The 21122-nt window shown below is 41.1% G+C and overlaps 1 protein-coding gene across 1 annotated transcript in view; it reads right to left on the reverse strand.

Moving 5' to 3' along the window:
- Positions 1-21122, reverse strand: part of LOC126469699 (apolipophorins) — a 738135-nt gene that overhangs the window by 689173 nt on the left and 27840 nt on the right. Inside the window, exons 7-8 of the mRNA XM_050096873.1 lie at positions 20556-20677; positions 8510-8644 (exon numbers count right to left, since the gene is read on the reverse strand). Of these exons, the coding sequence (XP_049952830.1) occupies positions 8510-8644; positions 20556-20677 (257 nt within the window). The remainder of the gene's footprint in view (positions 1-8509; positions 8645-20555; positions 20678-21122) is intronic.

Consider the following 21122-nt stretch of genomic DNA (forward strand, 5'->3'; position numbering starts at 1 on the left):
ATTGTCTATCACACCTCTGAATGGCATACAAATGCCGATTTCCTTTCCTGGCTGCCTGCTGGAGTGGATCATGAGTTTGATGCCTCCCACTTGGTTTGCTTCCATGTGGAACCGAACGTGGATGCAGCTCTGAACATGCCTCCGTTGGATGCTGTTGTGGTCCAGTGGGCCACCAATCAGGATCAGACGCTGTAAGCTCTCTGCCGCTAAATCGCTGTGGGTTGGCCGACCAGCCATCATTGCACCCATGATGTGGAAATCCAGCATTTTTAGGATCACTGGCACAGTCTCTTTTACAGCAGTGCCATCATCCTTTTGCATAGTGATTCGGATGTTCCATGCGTGGTCATACCACATGCATTGTGCTGCCGTGTTCTCAACCTCCTCCACACTGGCCATTGGGGAACAGTCCTCACCAAACAGCTGGCCCATGACCAACTTTATTGGCAAGGATTGGATAAAGACATTGCTTCCTTTGTGACCACCAGCACCACGTGCCAAACATGTCAGGCAGCACCACCGCACCAGTATTTTTTGTAGCCAGATGCAGCTGCTCTGTGGGAATGTCTCCACTTGAATTTCACAGCGCCATTTCATAATTCCCAGTGGCTCATCCTGATCGACTCTGGGTTGGGATGCACTTACGTATCCTGCATGATGAACACCACATCAGCTGAGACTAGAAAAATTCTCCAGTGCCTCTTTGCTGTTTAGGGATTCACGAAAATGATCATTACGGATCATGGTCCACATTTTACTTTGACCAGGTTTAAGCAGTTCTGTGCTGCCAATGGGATTTCCCTTGTCTGCACCACCCAATTTCACCCTGCATTAAATGGCCAGGCTGAACATTTTGTGTGGACATTCAAGACCCTGCCCGATATGCTGCTGAGCCATCACCCACCATCACCCGCTGGAGGAGGCTGCGCCTCTATTTTTGGCTACATACCACCCATGCAAGTAAAAGTCCAGCAGAGGTACTTCACGGTTGACCATTCCGCTTTCCCTTATCTGTCGTTGTCCTCTTCCCCCCCACTCCTATGCACACCTTCCACACTGGGGGCAGGAGGTCTGTGTGTGGATCTTCTCTCATCAATGGGTGTGCTGGGCATCTGCCATCATCACCAAGCTCTGTGGCCATGCAATGACGTCTCTCCAGTGGGCCCTTGGTTCCGAAACCCACTGGCACCTCAACCAACTCTGCCCCCTCTGGTCGACCACGATGCCCTGGGGGAACTGCCAGTGTTTGTTGCCACCCACCCTGTGACAGAATCTCCACTTCCGCCTCTTCCTCAGCCACTGCCTCCACCACCTCCAGCCCCTGCCACCCATGAACCATGGACGTTGACCAGGACACCCCTACTCCTATGGATGTTTGTGGTGCTGTGCATTCTTTTTCCAGGGTGAGAAATGTTGTAGGAGCCCTTTATCAGTTAGAGGGCCCACACAAAAGACAAGCAAGGTTGGCTGCCGACCTCCCTCTAAGAGCTCAGATTAAAACATTGCCAGTGGATGTAAACATCAACAGACTTTCCGCATAAACATGGCACTACTTTGTGTAAAGACATGTGACAGAGATCCACCAATTGAAACTAATGTGCCTAGGTGTGGCACTCTGCCAAATTGATGTTGTAAGCATGCCAGCAGAGTAAGACCGGCAGTGTGTACCTACAGCTAAGACACCTCCAGCCTGCCGGCCGGAGTGGCCGTGCGGTTCTAGGCGCTACAGTCTGGAACCGGGCGACTGCTACGCTCGCAGGTTCGAATCCTGCCTCGGGAATGGATGTGTGTGATGTCCTTCAGTTAGTTAGGTTTAATTAGTTCTAAGTTCTAGGTGACTCATGACCTCAGAAGTTAAGTCGCATAGTGCTCAGAGCCATTTTTGAACAGCTCCAGCCAATACCTACGCTGGCTCCAGCCTAGCACACACTCACCATAGCCTTCAGTAGATAGTTGTATCTTGTTGGGTGTTAATGTCACTTTGTAATTGTGTAGAGTAGTATTTTGGTTATTATTTCTTTTCATTGTCTTGTACTCTTATCTGGCTTTTGCTGCCACAAGAATTGTTGTGCTTTTTGTTGTTCTTGCATTTGGAAATTAGTGCACACCAAGAAGGTGTTTTATTTAAACAAAGTGTGTTCAAACTTGATCATTAGTTCTTTCCTGCCAACTGCAGGACACAACACCCAGGCACTGGGTCTGGGCTCATCTCGCTCATCATTTGTACATCACCTCCAATGTGCTCCTGCTGGATGTGGAGACAGGTACCCACCATATTGTCATCCTGACTACCTTACACACTCACTTCTTGAGACTCCTCCATCGTAGGCACTGGGGCATGTCTTGGATGAAAGCCCTTGCCAGGCAACACATCTACTGGCCTGGACTGAGTAATGATGTGGAGGCTATGGTGTGCTGCTCTTCTGCCTGTGCCCAACATCAGGCTTCTCCACCTCAGTTTTTTGTCCCCTTGTCTACTATCCCATTGCCCTTGTGACCACATCCATCTAGATTTTGCTGGCCCCTTCCTCAGCTTGAAGTGGCTTATTGTCATGGATCCTCATTCAAACTACCCCTATATGGTCAAAATGATGTCCACCACCACAGCTGCCATGCTCAATGGCCTTCTGCAGGTTTTTTCCACTGAAAGGCTTCCCTGCATCATTGTAACTGACAATTGGCCTAATTGCATCTACCATGATAGTAGCACTAACAATGTTCCTGAGCACCTACAGGTCCACCTCTGTCTATGACCCTAACCCAGCAGAACTTCTCCATTGCTGACAGCCATGTAACCTCCTCGAATTCCTGGTGCCCCAACCCAAGGAACCCCAGACCAGACATGCTGGTCGATACCCTCCTTGTGCAGCTGCTTGGGCATGTTCCTATGGGGCAAAACCCACATGGATGCCAGCTATGGTACTGGCCACTGATGAGTGGTGCTTTATGACATTTGATACGCTGAGAGGTTTGGAGTGTTGGCACATGAACCAACTCTGTCCCTGCTACAGCCTACCCCTCCAGCAGTGGATCACTTGGAGTTAGAGTACCCACCCTCACACATCCCTCAGCCCCATGAATACCATTTGAGCTCCAGGGCATGATCAGCAGCTCCTGTAGGCACAGGTATGGAGGAACAGACATCACCACAGCCCCTGTCTGCTCCACAGTCATTCCCCACACTGTAATTCCCCAGTGCAGTGCCCAATGTCTCATGTTCATTCTCCCAGCTGGCGGCCTCCACTGATGGGACACCACCTTTTCACCTCCCACAACATCAGCCAGGGCACTTGAGGCCCTATGTGCTCATTTCAGGGGGAAGCAATCTGGCATCCCAGTCCAACAATTTGGACAGCAGGCACGAACATAGACAACAGCTCCTGTAACCTGCAAACACTGCTGTTACCACCACAGAACTGTGCACATGCCATGCCCACTGTGCCATCCTAATGGCACTTATGGTGTCGCCAGCCACGGTGGTCTCGCGGTTCTAGGCGCGCAGTCCGGAACCGAGTGACTGCTACGGTCGCAGGTTCACATCCTGCCTCGGGCATGGATGTGTGTGATGTCCTTAGGTTAGTTAGGTTTAAGTAGTTCTAAGTTCTAGGGGACTGATGATCACAGCTGTTAAGTCCCATAGTGCTCAGAGCCATTTGAACCATTTGAACTTATGGTGTCCCTATAAAGCCAGCAGTACAGAGGCTCAGAAGTCAGTAATGTTCTGACTGTACTCTTTGTTGTTCACTTATGATCGTTGTTGGTTCCTGATCTTGCCGTGTCTAGGCTCTCAATTTTGTTAACTCTTTGGATTTGCATACCGTCATATCCACTCGTAGCTGTTGTCATCTTCATTGTTGTCCATTGCTGTTGTCTTCCTGTGGTTTTTTGGTGACTCACCATCGATGCCCTCGGCTGGTCGGCCTATGTCTTCCGGTCGCGTCAGATTCTGGTTACTAGAGTGTGTACACTGGCTACTATTGAATTATTTATTTACAAAGAACAATATTCCCTACAGCAGGCTGTTCCATAGCTGCCCCGTAGGGCACATAAATCCCCAGACACCACCTTGCTCACCCAAGGGCAGGTACAGCTAGTAAAAGCTATCAACCAGGTGGCCCCATCATAGAAGTTCTGTTTAAGTGAGCTACATGCCCACCTCTGCTGTGGCAATAAGGTCAAGTGTGCTATAGCCTGACTGCCCAACTGCCCATGTACCAGCTATTTGCCTGCCCCTGCCCATCTAGCCCCATGAGCACCCAGCTGCCTGCAGGTGCGCACTCTACACAGAACCTACCCTACAGTACTAACAGTTTTCTGTTAACAGAATAGAGCTATTCAGATAATTTATAGGACTAATGATGTAGAGGGTACACTTTTAATTTGGTTATGAGCAGAGGAAGACACTCCTTTTAATGATCCACAAATGAAAACATCATTATAGGCGGAGCTGTAGCCTTTGTTGAGGAAACACTCTACCACTCACCGCAGTGATTCAGGTGAACTGCACACAACCAAACTGAATGTGTCTGACTGGGGATCTGGACATTGCTTCTATCTAATATAAGTTTAGTGATTCAAATGCTATACTTCCTTTCTCAGAAGTTTAATTCCATATTTCTGAAGGCTTCTACAGTTTTTCCATATATCTCTTGGCAAGGTGTTAAACACTTCTTTTAAAAGCAAGATTGAAAAACTTCACTTTGTGTAACATAGACAGTTGTGCAGAATACATATCAGTTTCCTTTTTATATAAAGCAGAAAGGTTTTTTATCAGGGTGTATATGTGGGCAAGGAAAAAAAAAATCCCGGATTTTTCTCGGATTTCCCGGTTAAAAAAACACTTTCTCCCAGGTGAAAATACACTTTTCTGTGTTAAGTGACAGTATACTGTTCCTCGGCACAGTAAAACTCATCAATCCTTTGAGTATTTTTGGTTATATATACTGGAGTAGAATTTCCTGGCACTTTAGAAAACAAAACTCAGGAAGGAAAGACGCATTTTGGAAAGATCTTTGATGTGCAGCAACATGCACACTGCATATTTTCGTATCACAAAGGTATAAATTTGAGTTCCATCAAACACCACATGTTACTTTCCGAAACTTTGAAATCAAGATTGCAATGCACTTTTGTAAGACAGCCATAGCTCATGGCATGTGATATCACCATCTGATGGCAGCATAGGACATGTGATGTAGTAAGCCAATAGCAAGATCACTCTTCAGTAGCGCAAACACACAAATAAGAAAAGTTAATGGTTTAAATTAATATAATAGCATTCACATATAACATTGGTCTCGAAGATTAATAAGCTGGAAGAGAAGCTAAGCTTCCATGTATAATGTGGATCTTTTTTGCGCGTGTTACACTTTAAGAACATCACACAAATGTGCCAGTAAAATTATTAATAACAACGTAAATGTCTGATTTTCTGAGCTCAAAAGTTTTCTAAATGGTTCTCTTCAAAGAGTTGATTTTTAAATGAGAGTCAAATGCTTTGTGATTTAAGAAATTCATGGTACATTCTTGCACATAGTTCATCTTGCGTAAAAGAAAATCTGCTTTGAATGTAACGCTTTTCAAACCACCATTCGCAATATCTTCCCGCGACCTGTTAGAAATAGGTTCATTTCAGCAGTTGCAAGAGAGCACCAGATAACAGGCGTCACCACACTTGCGCAGTTACGATGACACAGGAAGCCCGTATGTTCATAGATGTAAAACATTAAAAGATCTTACTGAGCCGTGGTAAAAATTGCTGTTTTGAAGAGCGCGCCGCAACACGTAGTGTGAAGCAGTTGCCGTCCATTTCTGGCGGTTGCGCCACTGTGGCAATCGCAGTTTTGGTGTCTCCCTCTGGTGGGAAAAGTGCATTTAAGGGGCGCTATGAGCTCGCCAGTGGTGCAGTCTGGGTCAGTCTCTCATCCCCAGCTTGCTAGTCTGTCTCTCGTCCGCATTTGTTAGGCAGTTAGTGTCTGTCTGTCATTCAGAGTGCTAGTGTGTCTGTCGTTTGGATCAAAGCCAGCAAAATGAGAGTCTTTCCACTACGCCAGCAAGAGAACTCAGCGAGTGGTCACCCGGTCGGGGCATAGTTCCTGCATCTGAGTCTGCACATTAGGCTGCCAGTCTGCTCGAGTTTGCTCATATATTCATATATGCTCATATATTCAAAGAATAATCTTCGAAAATAAATCATGGTTCACTTACATTATTTCATAAAAGAAACAAGACAAAAGAGGATAATCAAGAGCATCAGAATTTCGTGAACTATTAACGCAGAATTCAGCTTAAAATGCACATTCATATGTAAATTTTCTTGTAATACCAGTACTGTATTATCTCATGTTTGGTTCATTATTATGGCATAATGCCATACGTGCACTTGAAATGCAGCGAACAGTTGAAACTAGCCAATAGTATGAAATTAAACACTTCATTTAAAATAAATTGACTGCCTCAGCAGAAAAGATTAATTTTAAGCCAAATCTCTTTAGCAAACTGGAAAAAATAACTTCATTGTTCTGTAAGGCAATTAATGCTTGACTGTCAGAAAGGTGGAAATACTATCTGCAACTAATAACATATTTTAGCCCTCCATAATTATGTGAACGTATTTTAATTCATTCGATAGTTCCCGGCCACAAAAATCTGTTTTTCTATCATTTAATGTGAGAGCAATAAATGAATAGGAAACAACAAAATCACTGAACGTAAACACAGGTCACGTGGAGACTCCCCACCTCAACTCAGACTGCTCTGTGCATCAGCCCCAGATTTACTGTATTTCCGAACTGGGGCAATATTAAGTAGTGTCACCCAACCACACCTCTGTAACCAGAAGCGGGAGAAGGTATTACTCATGCGCAACTCAACTGTGCATGCTCAAGAGCCTACCCGCAACAGCTCAAACGAATCTAATTTAAACAGTTGTCACGTCATGCTCATCGGAGGCAATTTATTGTTATGAAGCATTGCATAATCTTTGTACAGTCTTTGACACACTTTGTTGTTGGCAGACGTTTGTATGAGCACTGTTTTGTTGTTGTATGTGGTGTATTTCCTTAGCAACTTAAGTTTTTTTTTCCGTTCATGTTTTGTTGCTGCAGTATTATTCTGCAGTAGTGGGATACAGTAATATCCTTTGTTAGAGTATTGCTTCTTACCAGTCAAATTCACCAAAATTTAACTGAAGACTAAAACAATGAAAAATTCCTAGAAATCTAGACAATTCCCGAAATTTTCCCAGTTTTCTCCTGGATGAAAAAATTCCCAGGTTTTTCCCAGATCTCCCGGTTGTCCCGGGTCATATACACCATGTTTTTGTTAGTTAATCTGAAACTAGCTGTTATTATTACCTATGAAACATATAGAGCAGATTTCTGCAGAAGTAATTGTTTATTAATCATAGCACTAGAATAGCACCATATAAGATGACAGGAGGTTCAAGTAAGTAAATATCCTAGCATTATTGTGCAAAAGTAAAGTGAATTGGTATAGTATGATGCATTGAACTGAGGGTTTTGATTAACTCATTAATTTGTTGATTCTATTTTAATTTATTATTCATCCAGAGAGCAGTCATAGCTTAGTTTTACTCCATTGATTATGTCAGTTAATGTGACACTCTGTTTTCTGTTATTGAGATAAGACTGCAGTGCTACAAGTGGGGTTCCAAGGATACCCACAATGTAATAATAAATTATGTGGAAGTTTATGATATTTCCAACAAAAGGTGTTGACTGTACTATATAAAATGTAAGCAGGATATTATAGCTCACCTGGTTGAAAAGTTGAAGCAACTTCCATACCACCTAAAGTGAGCACGACTTATGCACCGCATCCTCACTATTCTTGGAACATAACATATTAATGGATAAGCCCTCTAAACATACCCATAACAGCTGTCTCACATAACAAAAAGGCTGCTTGCTAATTCAGTTTTTATTGACTAGAATTAAATTAGCTGAAGAAATAATAATGATGTAATACAGAATAATCAGTCCCCAGACAAACTCTCTAGCACAATAAAAAGAGTGTTGGTAGTCCCTGGAATCACTGATACATGAATGTAATATACCCATTTATATGTAACATGCAGCCATCTCTCTTTGAGACATATTACAGTATTAACAATTCTTTTGGTGTCAATCTGCACTAAATTATTCAGTCTACCGTGTGTCTCTCCTTTGTACATCACATCTCTCCTCTTCCTCTCGTAACAGCCACTCTGTCTTCCTGCTCTTTCTACATGGCTGTCTTTCAGCACCTACTTTCCATTTGCATGATTTTTGGATCAACTAATCTCCTTTTATGCCTCTGGCATACCAGAGACCATTCATTTCACCTTGCAGGTTGGTATCAGGTATTTCACTATCTTTGCAACCAATGAAATCATTTACTATTTTTTTATGTCAGATAAGAAATAAAATTTGTTTTTTTTTTCTTTATTTTGCATACATGTTAGTAAAAGTGTCATGATAGCAATCAAAATTATAAAAGTATTTCTTACCTTGGGATGAAAGCCATAGCAAACAACCACTCATTTGCGGTACTTGTTGGAATGTCTCCCTCTAGAATTGCATCTGTCATTACTTGTACGGCAGCATTGCTTCCGAGCAGGGGTAATGCATCAGTCATGTGCCTCCTAAAAAAAGTAACTATCTTATTAAATGGTGTAAAAAGTTTATCACTACATTAATTTACACTGACTGAAGGCCAGAGACAAACAGAAATGAATTACTGAGTATTAACATCAGTATTTTCAAGTAACAGAAATCTCTATGGAATATAATACTGGGAAACCATTTGTTGAATATAAACAACTGAATGGTAAACAATGACTACACACATTACAGTAAAGGCACTGACTCTGATTAATCACATAAAGAAAACTTGAATATATTAACTTAGATACGAATTTTAAACATTTCCCCAGCAAATCGGATGTTCAAAGACATTTTGTGCCTGCAGCTCATCATCATTAACTATGCTTCATGATATTTTCACTTCATACCTGCTTCTCATCCTCAGTTTCGCCATTGAAGACTAACAAAGACATCCGCTATTCTGGAAGTTATTAGTGTATGGAGAACATTCTGTACATGTATCATGGTAGTGATGAAGACTGGCCACACTACCCAGTGGGCAGTGCTTTCACTGGAGGATCTACAGTCTCAGTTGTTCACAAGGTCTGGTGGAAAATCTGATGAACCGCGATAGTTGCTACCAGTTGGATAATACGTGGAACACTATCATCTCCATAATTTGCACTAACTGTAGATCACAGTGTATGCCAATGGGCATGGGTCAGTGGCAACCCTGAGGAGAGATGAGGCTGCAATTCCAGCAACGAAAGCACTGCCCGCTGGGTAGTGTGGTCAGTCTCTCACCACAATCTTGATACATGCACAGAATACTCTCAGCACATTAATAATTTGCATAATAGTGGACATCTTCATCAGTCTTCAATAGCTCACCTGAGGATGACAAGCAAGTGTGCAGTTAAAATATCATGAAGTTTAGTTAATGATGATCAGCTGCAAGCATAAAAGGTCTGTGAAGTTTCAATTTTTATAGGAAAATTTTTAAAATTCGTATCTGCACTAGTATGTTAGATGGGTTCTTTCATAATGAGCATCAAAAAAGATTTTGTTGTGACCAAAATTATTGTTTTACCATACTCCACTGACTGTCTGATGGATATACAATGTTCAACAACAGCAGACTTGTTTGGTTGCAAAAAGCATGTCTAGCATAGATGTTCAGTGCGGCATTCTTCTACAGTGTTCATGGTCTTGCCTATGTAAGTCATACCATATTAACAAGGCACTGTGTAAAATCCAGCCTTCTGAAAAAACAAATTGTACCTCTCTGATTCCACAAGCTCTGCAATCAGTGACCCTTAAACCAACTGTATTTTAGTGGTATGTGCATGACACTTACAAAGTGTGGCCTCATGGCAATAATACAGCATGCTAACTCTGCCAAAAGAGGTAAGAGAAACAACTTTTCTGTATACTTTTATTTACAAAAGTCCTGATATGTGTAAACGTCATAAGATTACAGAATACCAGCTGAAATCAGACAGAATTTTCTCAGTTAGCATACCTGACTATACATTAGCATCTCACTACAGCAGAAAAAGTCAGAAAGGTGGAGATACTATGATATTTATAAAAAAATCCATAAAATATAGAAATTTTCACGAGTATGGTCAAACCACTCCAGACGTGGAGGTACTGGAAAATAGACTACCTGGTGTGGACCAAAACTAGTACAGGCAGGAGAGGCTCGCCAAGCCATTGTGAAGGTAACTTTCCAAGGCGTAGAGCACCTCAAAATCAATATAGCTAGCCCTACAGGTTGGGGGTTGTGCAGAGGGTTACTAACCCACACTTAAAGTGGTCAGGATACTCTGTGCATGCCTCACAAGCATGACAGGATATATGGGAACAAAATTTGGCAAAGCTACAATGATTTCTCTTTTGGTTCTTGGAATATCATAAGCCTATACCACCCTGAAAGTGCCCAGATACTAGTAAACAAACAAGAAAAATACAGGCCACAACTGATAGCTCTCCAAGAAGTAAGATGGCATGGAATGGTGTCACTGAAAATGGGAGACAGGACATTAATGTACACAGATTGCAGTCAATGCAATAAAATTTGGAACTGGATTCTACATTCGTAAGTTAATAGCTGACTCAATAAAGAGTTCAAACATGTTTTGATAATGGAATATCAAACCTCAGTATTCAGACTAAGTAGTTAACTGAGCAGTGATTTCCCTAAATTGCTCCACGCAAAAGCTGTGATGGTTCATTTGAAAGGGCATGACCGATTTCCTTCCTCAACCTTGACACAATCTGGGCTTGTGTTCCATCTTTAATGATCTCAGTGCTACCAAGACATTAAACCCAATCTTCCTTCATTCCTCCTTCCTACCAAATAGTTCAACATTACATTTTTAAATGCACATGCACCGATGGAAGGAACAATTCTACAGTCAGCTGGAACACATATACAAGTCAATAAGTATACATAATGTAAAAACAGTGTTAGTAGATTTTGATGCCAGAGTAGGAAGTGAGGAAATTTACAAGCCAACCATTCGAAATTTCAGATTACACAAGGAAAGTTAAGAAAATGGGGTTTGACTTATAAAGTTTGCAATGAAGAATGATCTCACACTAAGCAACACAAAACTTGAACACAAACACATTCATTTACAGACTTGGATATCACCAGATGGAGAGGTAGTGACTGACCAAGTAGCTATCCAAAAGAGTTTCCAAAACAGTATTAAAGATGTTAAAACCTTTAGGAGTGCAAATTGTGGTACAACATAGGAAATCTGGTGGGAATAAATACAAAATAAAACTTTAAAAAAGAAATGGAAAGTAACCTAACAAAAACTAGACTAGCCAACAGGAAACAACAAGATGACAAAAGCAGACACCTGAAGAACAGTAATCAAGAAGTAACTTCCAAAATTATAGGAAAAAGAAAATGACCTAACAAAATTTGTTTTGACATAAAGAGCCAAGAAAAAGTCCTGGGGAGAAGAAATGTGAGAAAAGCATAGATTAAAGACAGGAACAACATGTCACTGAAGAAGATATGCTATAAAATACACCAGGAAACATTGAGACAAGAGAAAAAGGAATACTGCAACAATATCATAAGAGAAGCAAAAGATGATTTCAAGCATCACAGGGCAAGGTAGATTTATCAAAATATAAAAACAATCTTTTGGTTAATTTTCTTAAAGAGAACAGTTTATAAATGATTAGCACAGGAAAAAACTGACCAACAAGAGCGATGTATAAAAAATTTGGAAGACATAATTTTCACAACCACTCAACTGCAGTGACTCATAGTCTTACTTTAAATCTGAAGATCCTGATACAGCTGATGTACAAGTCATCACCCCACGAGTAAATGAAATACGGCAAGTAATAAATTAACAAGGCTCATGCTGAAGACCAGATATACACTGAACTGTTATAGGATGGTGGACTGCAGCTAGAATTAGAACAACAGTCCTAAATAGAAACAATTTGGGAGACAGAAACCATATCTGCAGACAGGAAAACCCATATTTAAAAAGTATGATCCCCTTGTCTGTAATAATTACATAGAATTTGCATTATTGGATGTGACCTGTAAAATCCTATTGATGTGCCTATTAAACAGACTGATCCCAACAACTGAGGAACTAATTGGTGACTACCAATGCAGTTTCCACAGAAATATATCCACATTAGATCACTTATACCTCCTAAAAAGGCCGGCCGGAGTGGCCGAGCAGTTCTTGTCGCTACAGTCTGCTACCGCACGACAGCTATGGTTGCAGGTTCGAATCCTGCCTCGGGCATGGATGTGTGTGATGTCCTTAGGTTAGTTAGGTTTAAGTAGTTCTGAGTTCTGGGGGACTGATGACCTCAGAAGTTAAGTCCCATAGTGCTCAGAGCCATTTGAACCTCATAAAAAAATAACTGAGAAAGCTTGGGAATTCACTGTATATGTCCACATATTACATATAAATTTAGCTTACACTGGGGACACTCCTAAATATAATGATGGAATTTGAAATAGCATCAGAGCTAATCAGATTAGCTAAAATCTGTATAGACGAAACTTCATGTGATATAAAGTACCTGTAAGAGAACCCGAAAATTTTAAGGTGACAGGGGGATAACATTTCACTTATTTATTTAACCTTGTCTTAAAGAATACATGAGGAAGCCAAATGCAGAAGTTGAACGTTAGTAGACTTGCCTCTGCAAATGATGTAGCATTAATAAATACTTCTGAAACAAATTAGTCAAAATCATGTAAAATTATTACAAAATTGCTGACAAAAGTTTGACTGCTGTGTTCAGATGCGAGCTGAGTTGGCATCCCTTCACTCCCAGCTTCAGGCAGTGTTGGCTTCAGTCACATGGCTTGAAGCTGTTGCCAATGGGCATCACTGTGGGGGTCTGGACGGGGGCTTGTTGGGGATGGCTAGCTCGTCCCACACATCCCCCGATTGGACGACGACTGTGGATGCCCAGGAGACTGCCCACATTGAGGCTGACCCCTCTCCAGTGGTAGAGTGGGAAGTCGTCTCGAGGTGTGGCAGGGGGCGAAAGCCCTTCCGGAGGGCTAAACGGAAGGCCTCTCCAGTTTGTCTGTCGAACCAGTTTCAGGCTCTGTCTCCTGCTTATACTGATCTTCGGCCAGACATGGCTGCTGGTCCTGTTCCAGAAGTTGCCCCTCGGTCTGCAAGATCTGGGAGGTCACAGAGGGTGGGCTTACTGGTAGTTGGGAGCTCCAACATCAGGCGTGTAATGGGGCCCGTTAGGGATATGGCTGCAAGGGAGGGGAAGAAAACCAATGTGCACACTGTGTGAATACTGGGGGGAGTCATTCCAGATGTGGAAAGGGTCCTTCTGGATGCCATGAAGCGTACAGGGTACACCCATCTGCAGGTGGTCGCTCACGTCGGCACCAATGATGTGTGTCACTATGGATCGGAGGAAACCCTCTATGGCTTCCGGCGGCTATCTGATTTGGTGAAGACTGCCAGTCTCGCTAGCGGGATGAAATCAGAGCTCACCGTCTGCAGCATCGTCGACAGGACTGACAGTGGATCTTTGGTAAAGAGCCGAGTGGAGGGTCTGAATCAGAGGCTGAGACGGTTCTGTGACCATGTGGGCTGCAGATTCCTCGACTTGCACTATAGGCTGGTGGGGTTTCGGGTTCCTCTGGATAGGTCAGGAGTCCACTACACACAGCGGGTGGCTACACAGATAGCAGGGGTTGTGTGGCGTGGACTAGGCAGTTTTTTAGGTTAGAAAGCCGCGGGCAAGTACAGAAAGGGCAACAGCCTCAAAGGGTGTGGAGCAAAGTCAGGACAGGCAGGGACCAAGCAGCAATCGGTATTCCAATTGTAAACTGTCAAAGTGGCATTGGTAAAGTACTGGAACTTCAAGCGCTGATAGAAAGTACTAAAGCTGAAATCATTATAGGTATGGAATGCTGGCTGAAGCCAGAGATCAATTCTGCCAAAATATAACAAAGCACAGACGGTGTTTAGAAAGGATAGATTGCATGCAACCGGTGGTGGTGTGTTTGTCACTGTTAGTAGTAGTTTATCCTGTAGTGAAATAGAAATGAATAGTTCCTGTGAATTATTATGGGTGGAGGCTATACTCAACAACCTCCCAATTCAGCAGCATTAATGGCAGAACAACTGAGAGAAAATCTGGAATACATTTCACATAAATTTCCTCAGCATGTTATAGTCTTAGGTAGAGATTTTAATTTACCAGATATAGACTGGGACACTCAGATGTTTAGGATGGGTGGTAGGGACAGAGCATCGAGTGACATTATACTGAGTGCACTATCCGAAAATTACCTCGAGCAACTAAACACGTAACCAACTCGTGGAGATAACATCTTGGACCTACTGATATCAAACAGACCCAAAATTTTCGACTCTGTAATCGCAGAACAGGGAATCAGTGATCATAAGGCCATTGCCGCATCCCTGAATATGGAAGTAAATAGGAATATAATAAAGGGAGGAAGGTTTATCTGTTTAGCAAGAGTAATAGGAGGCAGATTTCAGACTATCTAATAGATCAAAACAAAAATTTCTGTTCTGACACTGACAATGTTGAGTGTTTATGGAAAAAGTTCAAGGCAATCGTAAAATGCGTTTTAGATGGCTATGGGCCGAGTAAAACTGTGAGGGATGACAAGAACACACTGTGGTTCAACAACAAAGTTAGGAAACTACTGCAAAAGCAAAGAGAGCTTCACTGCAAATTTAACCACAGCCAAAACCTCCCAGACAAACAGAAGCTAAACAATGTCAAAGTTAGCGTAAGGAGGGCTATGCGTTAAGCATTTTGTGAATTCGAAAGTAAAATTCAATGTACCGACTTGACAGAAAATCCTAGGAAGTTCTGGTCTTACGTTAAATCAGTAAGTGGATCGAAACAGCATATCCAAACACTCTGGGATGATAATGGCATTGAAACAGATGATGACACACATAAAGCTGAAATACTAAACACCCTTTTCCAAAGCTGTTTCACAGAGGAACACCGCACTGCAGTTCCTTCTCTAAATCCTCGCATGAATGAAAAAATGGCTGACATCGAAATAAGTGTCCAAGGAATAGAAAAGCAACTGAAATCACTCAACAGAGGAAAGTCCACTAGACCTGATGGGATACCAATTTGATTCTACACAGAGTACGCAAAAGAACTTGCCCCCCTTCTAACAGCCGTGTACCGCAAGTCTCTAGAGGAATGGAAGGTTCCAAATGTTTGGAAAAGAGCACAGGTAGTTCCAGTTTTCAAGAAGGGTCGTCGAGCAGATGTGCAAAACTATAGGCCTATATTTCTGACATCCATCTGTTGTACAATTTTATAACATTTTTGCTCGCATATCATGTCATTTCTGGAAACCCAGAATCTACTCTGTAGGAATCAACATAGATTCAAGAAACAGTGATCGTGTGAGACCCAACTCACTTTATTTGTTCATGAGACCCAGAAAATATTAGATACAGGCTCCCAGGTAGATGACATTATCCTTGACTTCTGGAAGGTGTTCAATACAGTTCCGCACTGTCGCCTGATAAACAAAGTAAGAGCCTACGGAATATCAGACCAGCTGTGTATGCGGCTTTTCGCGGATGATGCTGTAATATATAGAGAAGTTGCAGCATTAAAAAATTGTAGCGAAATGCAGGAAGATCTGCAGTGGATAGGCACTTGGTGCAGGGAGTGGCAACTGACCCTTAACATAGACAAATGTAATGTATTGCGAATACATAGAAAGAAGTATCCTTTACTGTATGATTATATGATAGCAGAACAAATGCTGTTAGCAGTTACTTCTGTAAAATATCTGGGAGTATGCATACGGAACAATTTGAAGTGGAATGATCACATAAAATTAATTGTTGGTAAGGTGGGTGCCAGGTTCAGATTCATTGGGAGAGTCCTCAGAAAATGTAGTCCATCAACAAAGGAGGTGGCTTACAAAACACTCGTTCGACCTATACTTGAGTATTGCTCATCAGTATGGGATCCATACCAGGTCGGGTTGACAGAGGAGATAGAGAAGATCCAAAGAAGAGTGGCGTGTTTCGTCACAGGGTTATTTGATAAGCGTGATAGCATTGTAGAGACGTTTAGCAAACTCAAGTGGCAGACTCTGCAAGAGAGGTGCTCTGTATCATGGTGTAGCTTGCTGTCCAGGTTTCGATAGGTAGAGGTCTTGGGCACAGTGACCACTATAGCCTTCATCCAGAGGTTCTTTGAACTGGTAGAGACAGTTTATAAATATCTGCTCTAGAGTTGTTTTGGTGTGATTTTTACATCCTGTGGGCAATGTTGATGTGGCTTGTAGATGGAACAAGTTTGCAAGATTCCGTAGACATTCTCTCACATGCCATAGAGACTGAAAATCAACATTAAATTCACCACATAAAATTAGTACTTCTTTGCTTCGGTGAGGTTTGTTTAGGAGTATTTCAAGATGTTTAAAAAATTGCCTATTTGGAAATGGTAAAAGCATGCAATGATTCTATACTTTCCTTTTACTTTACTTTACATGTGGCATGTTGAGTGCACTGTTCACCCATTTTGTGTTGATGTTCATCCTAACTGTTTCCTCCTGGATGCTAAGTCACCACCTAATTCTGGGACTTCCCCTTCCTCTTGTTCCATCTGGTGTCCTGCTGAATGCGTATTTTAGGTAGTGTATAGTCTGTCGTTCCTGCTGTATGACCAGCCCAATTCAACCTTTCCTCTTTTACACTTCGACAATGTTACAGAGTTTGTGCAGGTCTCTGAAGTGATAATTTTTTCTCAGCCTCCATACCATGTTTTTTCATCATATATTGGTCCAAAAACTTTTCTTAGAATTTTTCTTTTGACTATTAACAGTTTTTCTCCATCTTGCTTTCTAAACATTAATTCTTCACGTTCCTTTAATGTTACAAGTATAATAGTTTATTTATAGAAGCAGATTTTGAAGTCAGTACTAAGTGATATTTTCTTTAAGATTTTGATAAAACTAAAAGGTGTTTTGTTTGCTGTTGCTAGATGGGCTATTTCTATATACATTCTATTGTTGTTACTGAAACAACTCTAAGTATTTGAACAATGAACTGTCTTGAAAGTGAATCCAACTACAACCAATGGTGCATCTCTTTGGACTTTCCTGCTTATGACCAGATGTTCTGTCTTTTCTTCATTAACATATAATCTACATCTACATCTACATTTATACTCTGCAAGCCACCCAACAGTGTGTAACTTCTTCGCATAAAACTTCCCGGAAAAAAAGGCAAACATGGGGGAGAGAAGTTCTGGAAAGACTTTTAATGAAAAAAAGGAGAGAAGTTTTGGAAAGACTTTTAATGAAAAAAAAGGAGAGAAGTTTTGGAAAGGCCTTTGATTTGCAGCAACATATACACTGCATATTTTTGTATTACAAAAGTATAAATTTGAATTGCACCAATCACAGCGCGTTAGTTTCCGGAGCATTGAAACCGAGCTTGCGATGTCCTTTTGTAAGCCAATCATATCTCATGCCACTTGATCTCACCAGCCGATAACAGCAGATATTCAGAGCATCGGACACATGTTATCATCAGTCAACAGCAAGATCACTGGTTACATAGCGTGAACACACAAAGAGCAAAAATTGACAGTTTACATTAATATACATAGTATAGCTACTAGAAAATCTAAGATTTCACATATAATATTGGTTTCTAAGATTAACAAGCTACAACAGAAGCTAAGCTTTCACATGTAATATTGATATTTTTTTGCGTATGTTATACTTTAAGATACATTACACAAATGTGCCAGTAAATTTGAAATTATGACATAAATGTCTGGGCTCAAAATTATTGTAAGTGGCTGGTCCTCAAAGTGTTCAGTTTTAAACGCTCTGTGATTTAGAAATTCATCCCACTTTCTCACATGTAATTCATCTTGCGTAAAAAGAAATTTACTTTGAAAGTAATGCTTTTTGAACCACCCTTCACCATACTATCCAGAGACTGTTAGAAATAGGTTTGATTTACCAGTTGCCAGACAGCGCCAGAAAACACGCATTATTGCGCATACGTAGCTGCAGTGGTGTAGGAAGCCCGCATGTTCGTATGTATGAAGCACTAAGAGACCTTACATTACACCATAAAAGAAACAGGGCATTAGAAGATACTCCCAAGAGCATCAGAATTTCGTAAACCATACTAAAATGCATAATTCGGCTTGAAGTGCACATTGGTTTTTTCCAGATTCACAATGAAATAGGTCCCATCCGATATTAAGCTTTTCAGTGTGGTTTTTGGGATGTAAATTTTCATGGAGCACCAGTACTATACTATCTCATGTTTGGTTCTTTATTATGGCATAATGTCATAAATGGCAGAAGGTGAAAAATCTGCACTTGAAATTCAGCAAATAGTTTGAACTAGCCAGTACTGTGGAATGAAACACTTCATTTCAAATAAATTGATTGGTCCAGTGGAAAGATTAATAAAGCCAAATTTCTTTAGCAAACTTGCAAAAATAACATCATTGTTCTGCAAGGCAATTAATGCTTGACGGCTAATAATTTGTAAATAAAATAAAATCAGAAAACTGAAACTAATAATATATTTTTGCCCTCCATAATTATGTGAATGTATTTTAATTCACTTGATAGCTCACGGGTACAGAAATCCATTTTGTTTTCATTTGGCATGGGAACTGTAAACGAAGAAAAGCAGCAAAATCACTTAACGCAAACACGGGTCACGTGGAGACTAACGCCCTCCCCACTACAGCTCTGTGCATGCACGAATCTGGCAGCTAGGGTGCTCAAGAAAAAGATTTCTCGTTTGCATCTGGCTGCTTGCTGCTACTGTCAATACAGCTAATGGCCACACTTCAAGTAGTGTAAAGTGGGAGAAGGTACTGCTCATATGTGAGTCAACTGTGCATGCACATCAGCCAGCTGGCAAGTGGTCAAATGAACCTAATGTGAACAGTTGTGACATCATGCTCATAGCAAGCAGTTTATTGTTACGAAGAATTACAGTCTTTGCCCTATGGCCTTTGACATATTTTTGTTATTTGCAGACGCTTGTGCGTTCTCGGTGTTTTGTTGTTGTGAATTGCGCATTTCCTTTGCCACTAACATTTTATTTTTTCCCTCTCATTTATATTTTATTCTGCAGTATAATTCTCTAGTAGCAGGATACAGTAACATTCTTCACTAGACAATCAATTCTTACCAGTCAAAATCCCAAAAATTTAACTGAAAGCTAAAACAATGAAAAATTCCCGGGTTTTTCCCAGTTTTCTCCCAGATGAAAAAATTACTGGGTTTTTCCCGGATTCCCAAGTTTCCCGGGTCATATACACCCTGATTGAGTAGGGTACTCCACTGCAGTTGGTCAGTGGGCATGGTTGGAGCATGAAGGAAGTTTTAATATGAGGTCAGTCATTATGTCAATGAAAAGAGAATATGTGGTTGGAGTATTGGGAATACATAGCATGGGAGATCTGTCCTTAGTCCAGATATGTGATGGAGGTACAGTTTGCAAAGGCCTAGTTCAGGTCTTAAGTACAGTGGGCATGAGATTGCTCCTCTGTGCATATGTGATGCTTGCAGTTAATGAGACTGTGCAAAAGACTTTTTGGTGTTGAATGTACAGCAACTACAATCAAAGTTGAGCTATTACTGATGGTTGGTGGATTTTTTATGGATGGGGGTTTTCATAGAGCCATCAGGAAGGTGGAGGTCAAACTCTATGAAAGCAGCCCATGGGGCTAATGAGATCCAGTTGAAACACAGGGGAGAAAATGTGATAAGGCTGTGAAGGAATGAAGACACATTTTCTTGGCCCTGAATCCTGTTCATGAATCTATCATCAGTAAACTTAAACTGTATAAGGAGTTAGGAACTTTTGGCAACTTAGAAGGACTTCTTTTGGTAGTCCATAAACTTTTAATGTGTAAGGGCATCACGTGAATGGCAGTGGTTGTGCCACAGACTTCTGCGAACACATTTTGCCTGCAGGAGAAGTAGTTGTGGATGTGGATGCAGTCCATCTTTTGTGAAAGGAACAATGGGGTAGATTTGGAGTTGGCAAGCACAGTAAGGTCACACAGAACTTGTAATGGATGTTGTGTGACTTCAGATTCCTGAAGAGATGTGTTTGCATTCACAACAGTTCATTTGTTTTATTAGTACCACACAAGTAAATCAATTTCAGCTCACACACACACACACACACACACACACACACACACACACAGAGAGAGAGAGAGAGAGAGAGAGAGAGAGAGAGAGAGAGAGAGAGAGCGAATCAGAGAGAGAGAGAGAGAGAGAGAGAGAGAGAGAGAGAGAGAGAGAGAGAGAGAATTAAAAATAGTGTGCAAAAAATCTGAATGTTTACTGCAATTGTTTTACAGATAATAAGTGTTAATTACTGAGTGATAAAATTTATTTTTAATTTCGATAATTAAGAACACATTTCTTACAGTGCACTTTCACAGAGTGTAGGAGCTTCATCATACAGTGCCTGGAGTGCATCGTGGGACAAAAGCCGAGCAATGTGTATGAAGTGGGAGAAGGCATCAGGAAACTCTGGCTCGACACCATCCTGAAAATTTGAAGATATAGAAAATAATAATAGAAATCTCTTATTTACCTCATATAAGAGAATTTGAAAGAAAGTCAATAAGGGAAAACTTTAAAATATAGAAATATTTATTAAAAACTTATGAATATTGATGGTAAAGAGAAACAGAAATATATGTGATGCTTGAATTAACTATGAAACAGTGAATACATTGTAAATACTCAGAGATTGGTACAGAATCTTGTGTTTACTTACAAAAAAGTTTACTTCTTGTGAACATCAAAATAGAGAAGTTGAAAAAGTTGTGTGAAATGAGATTGTTGTTCATGCTATTTAAGTACAACAACTGAAATCCACTCAGATATGGGAGCAATGGAGTACATACAAGTTTCTGAATCAAATTTTTGTCATGGCCTATGAAATGGTACATCTGTTTTATGGGACAATAATCATCTACATATATTCT

Source organism: Schistocerca serialis, chromosome 3 (genome assembly GCF_023864345.2).
Source record: "Schistocerca serialis cubense isolate TAMUIC-IGC-003099 chromosome 3, iqSchSeri2.2, whole genome shotgun sequence".
NCBI lineage: Eukaryota > Metazoa > Arthropoda > Insecta > Orthoptera > Acrididae > Schistocerca > Schistocerca serialis.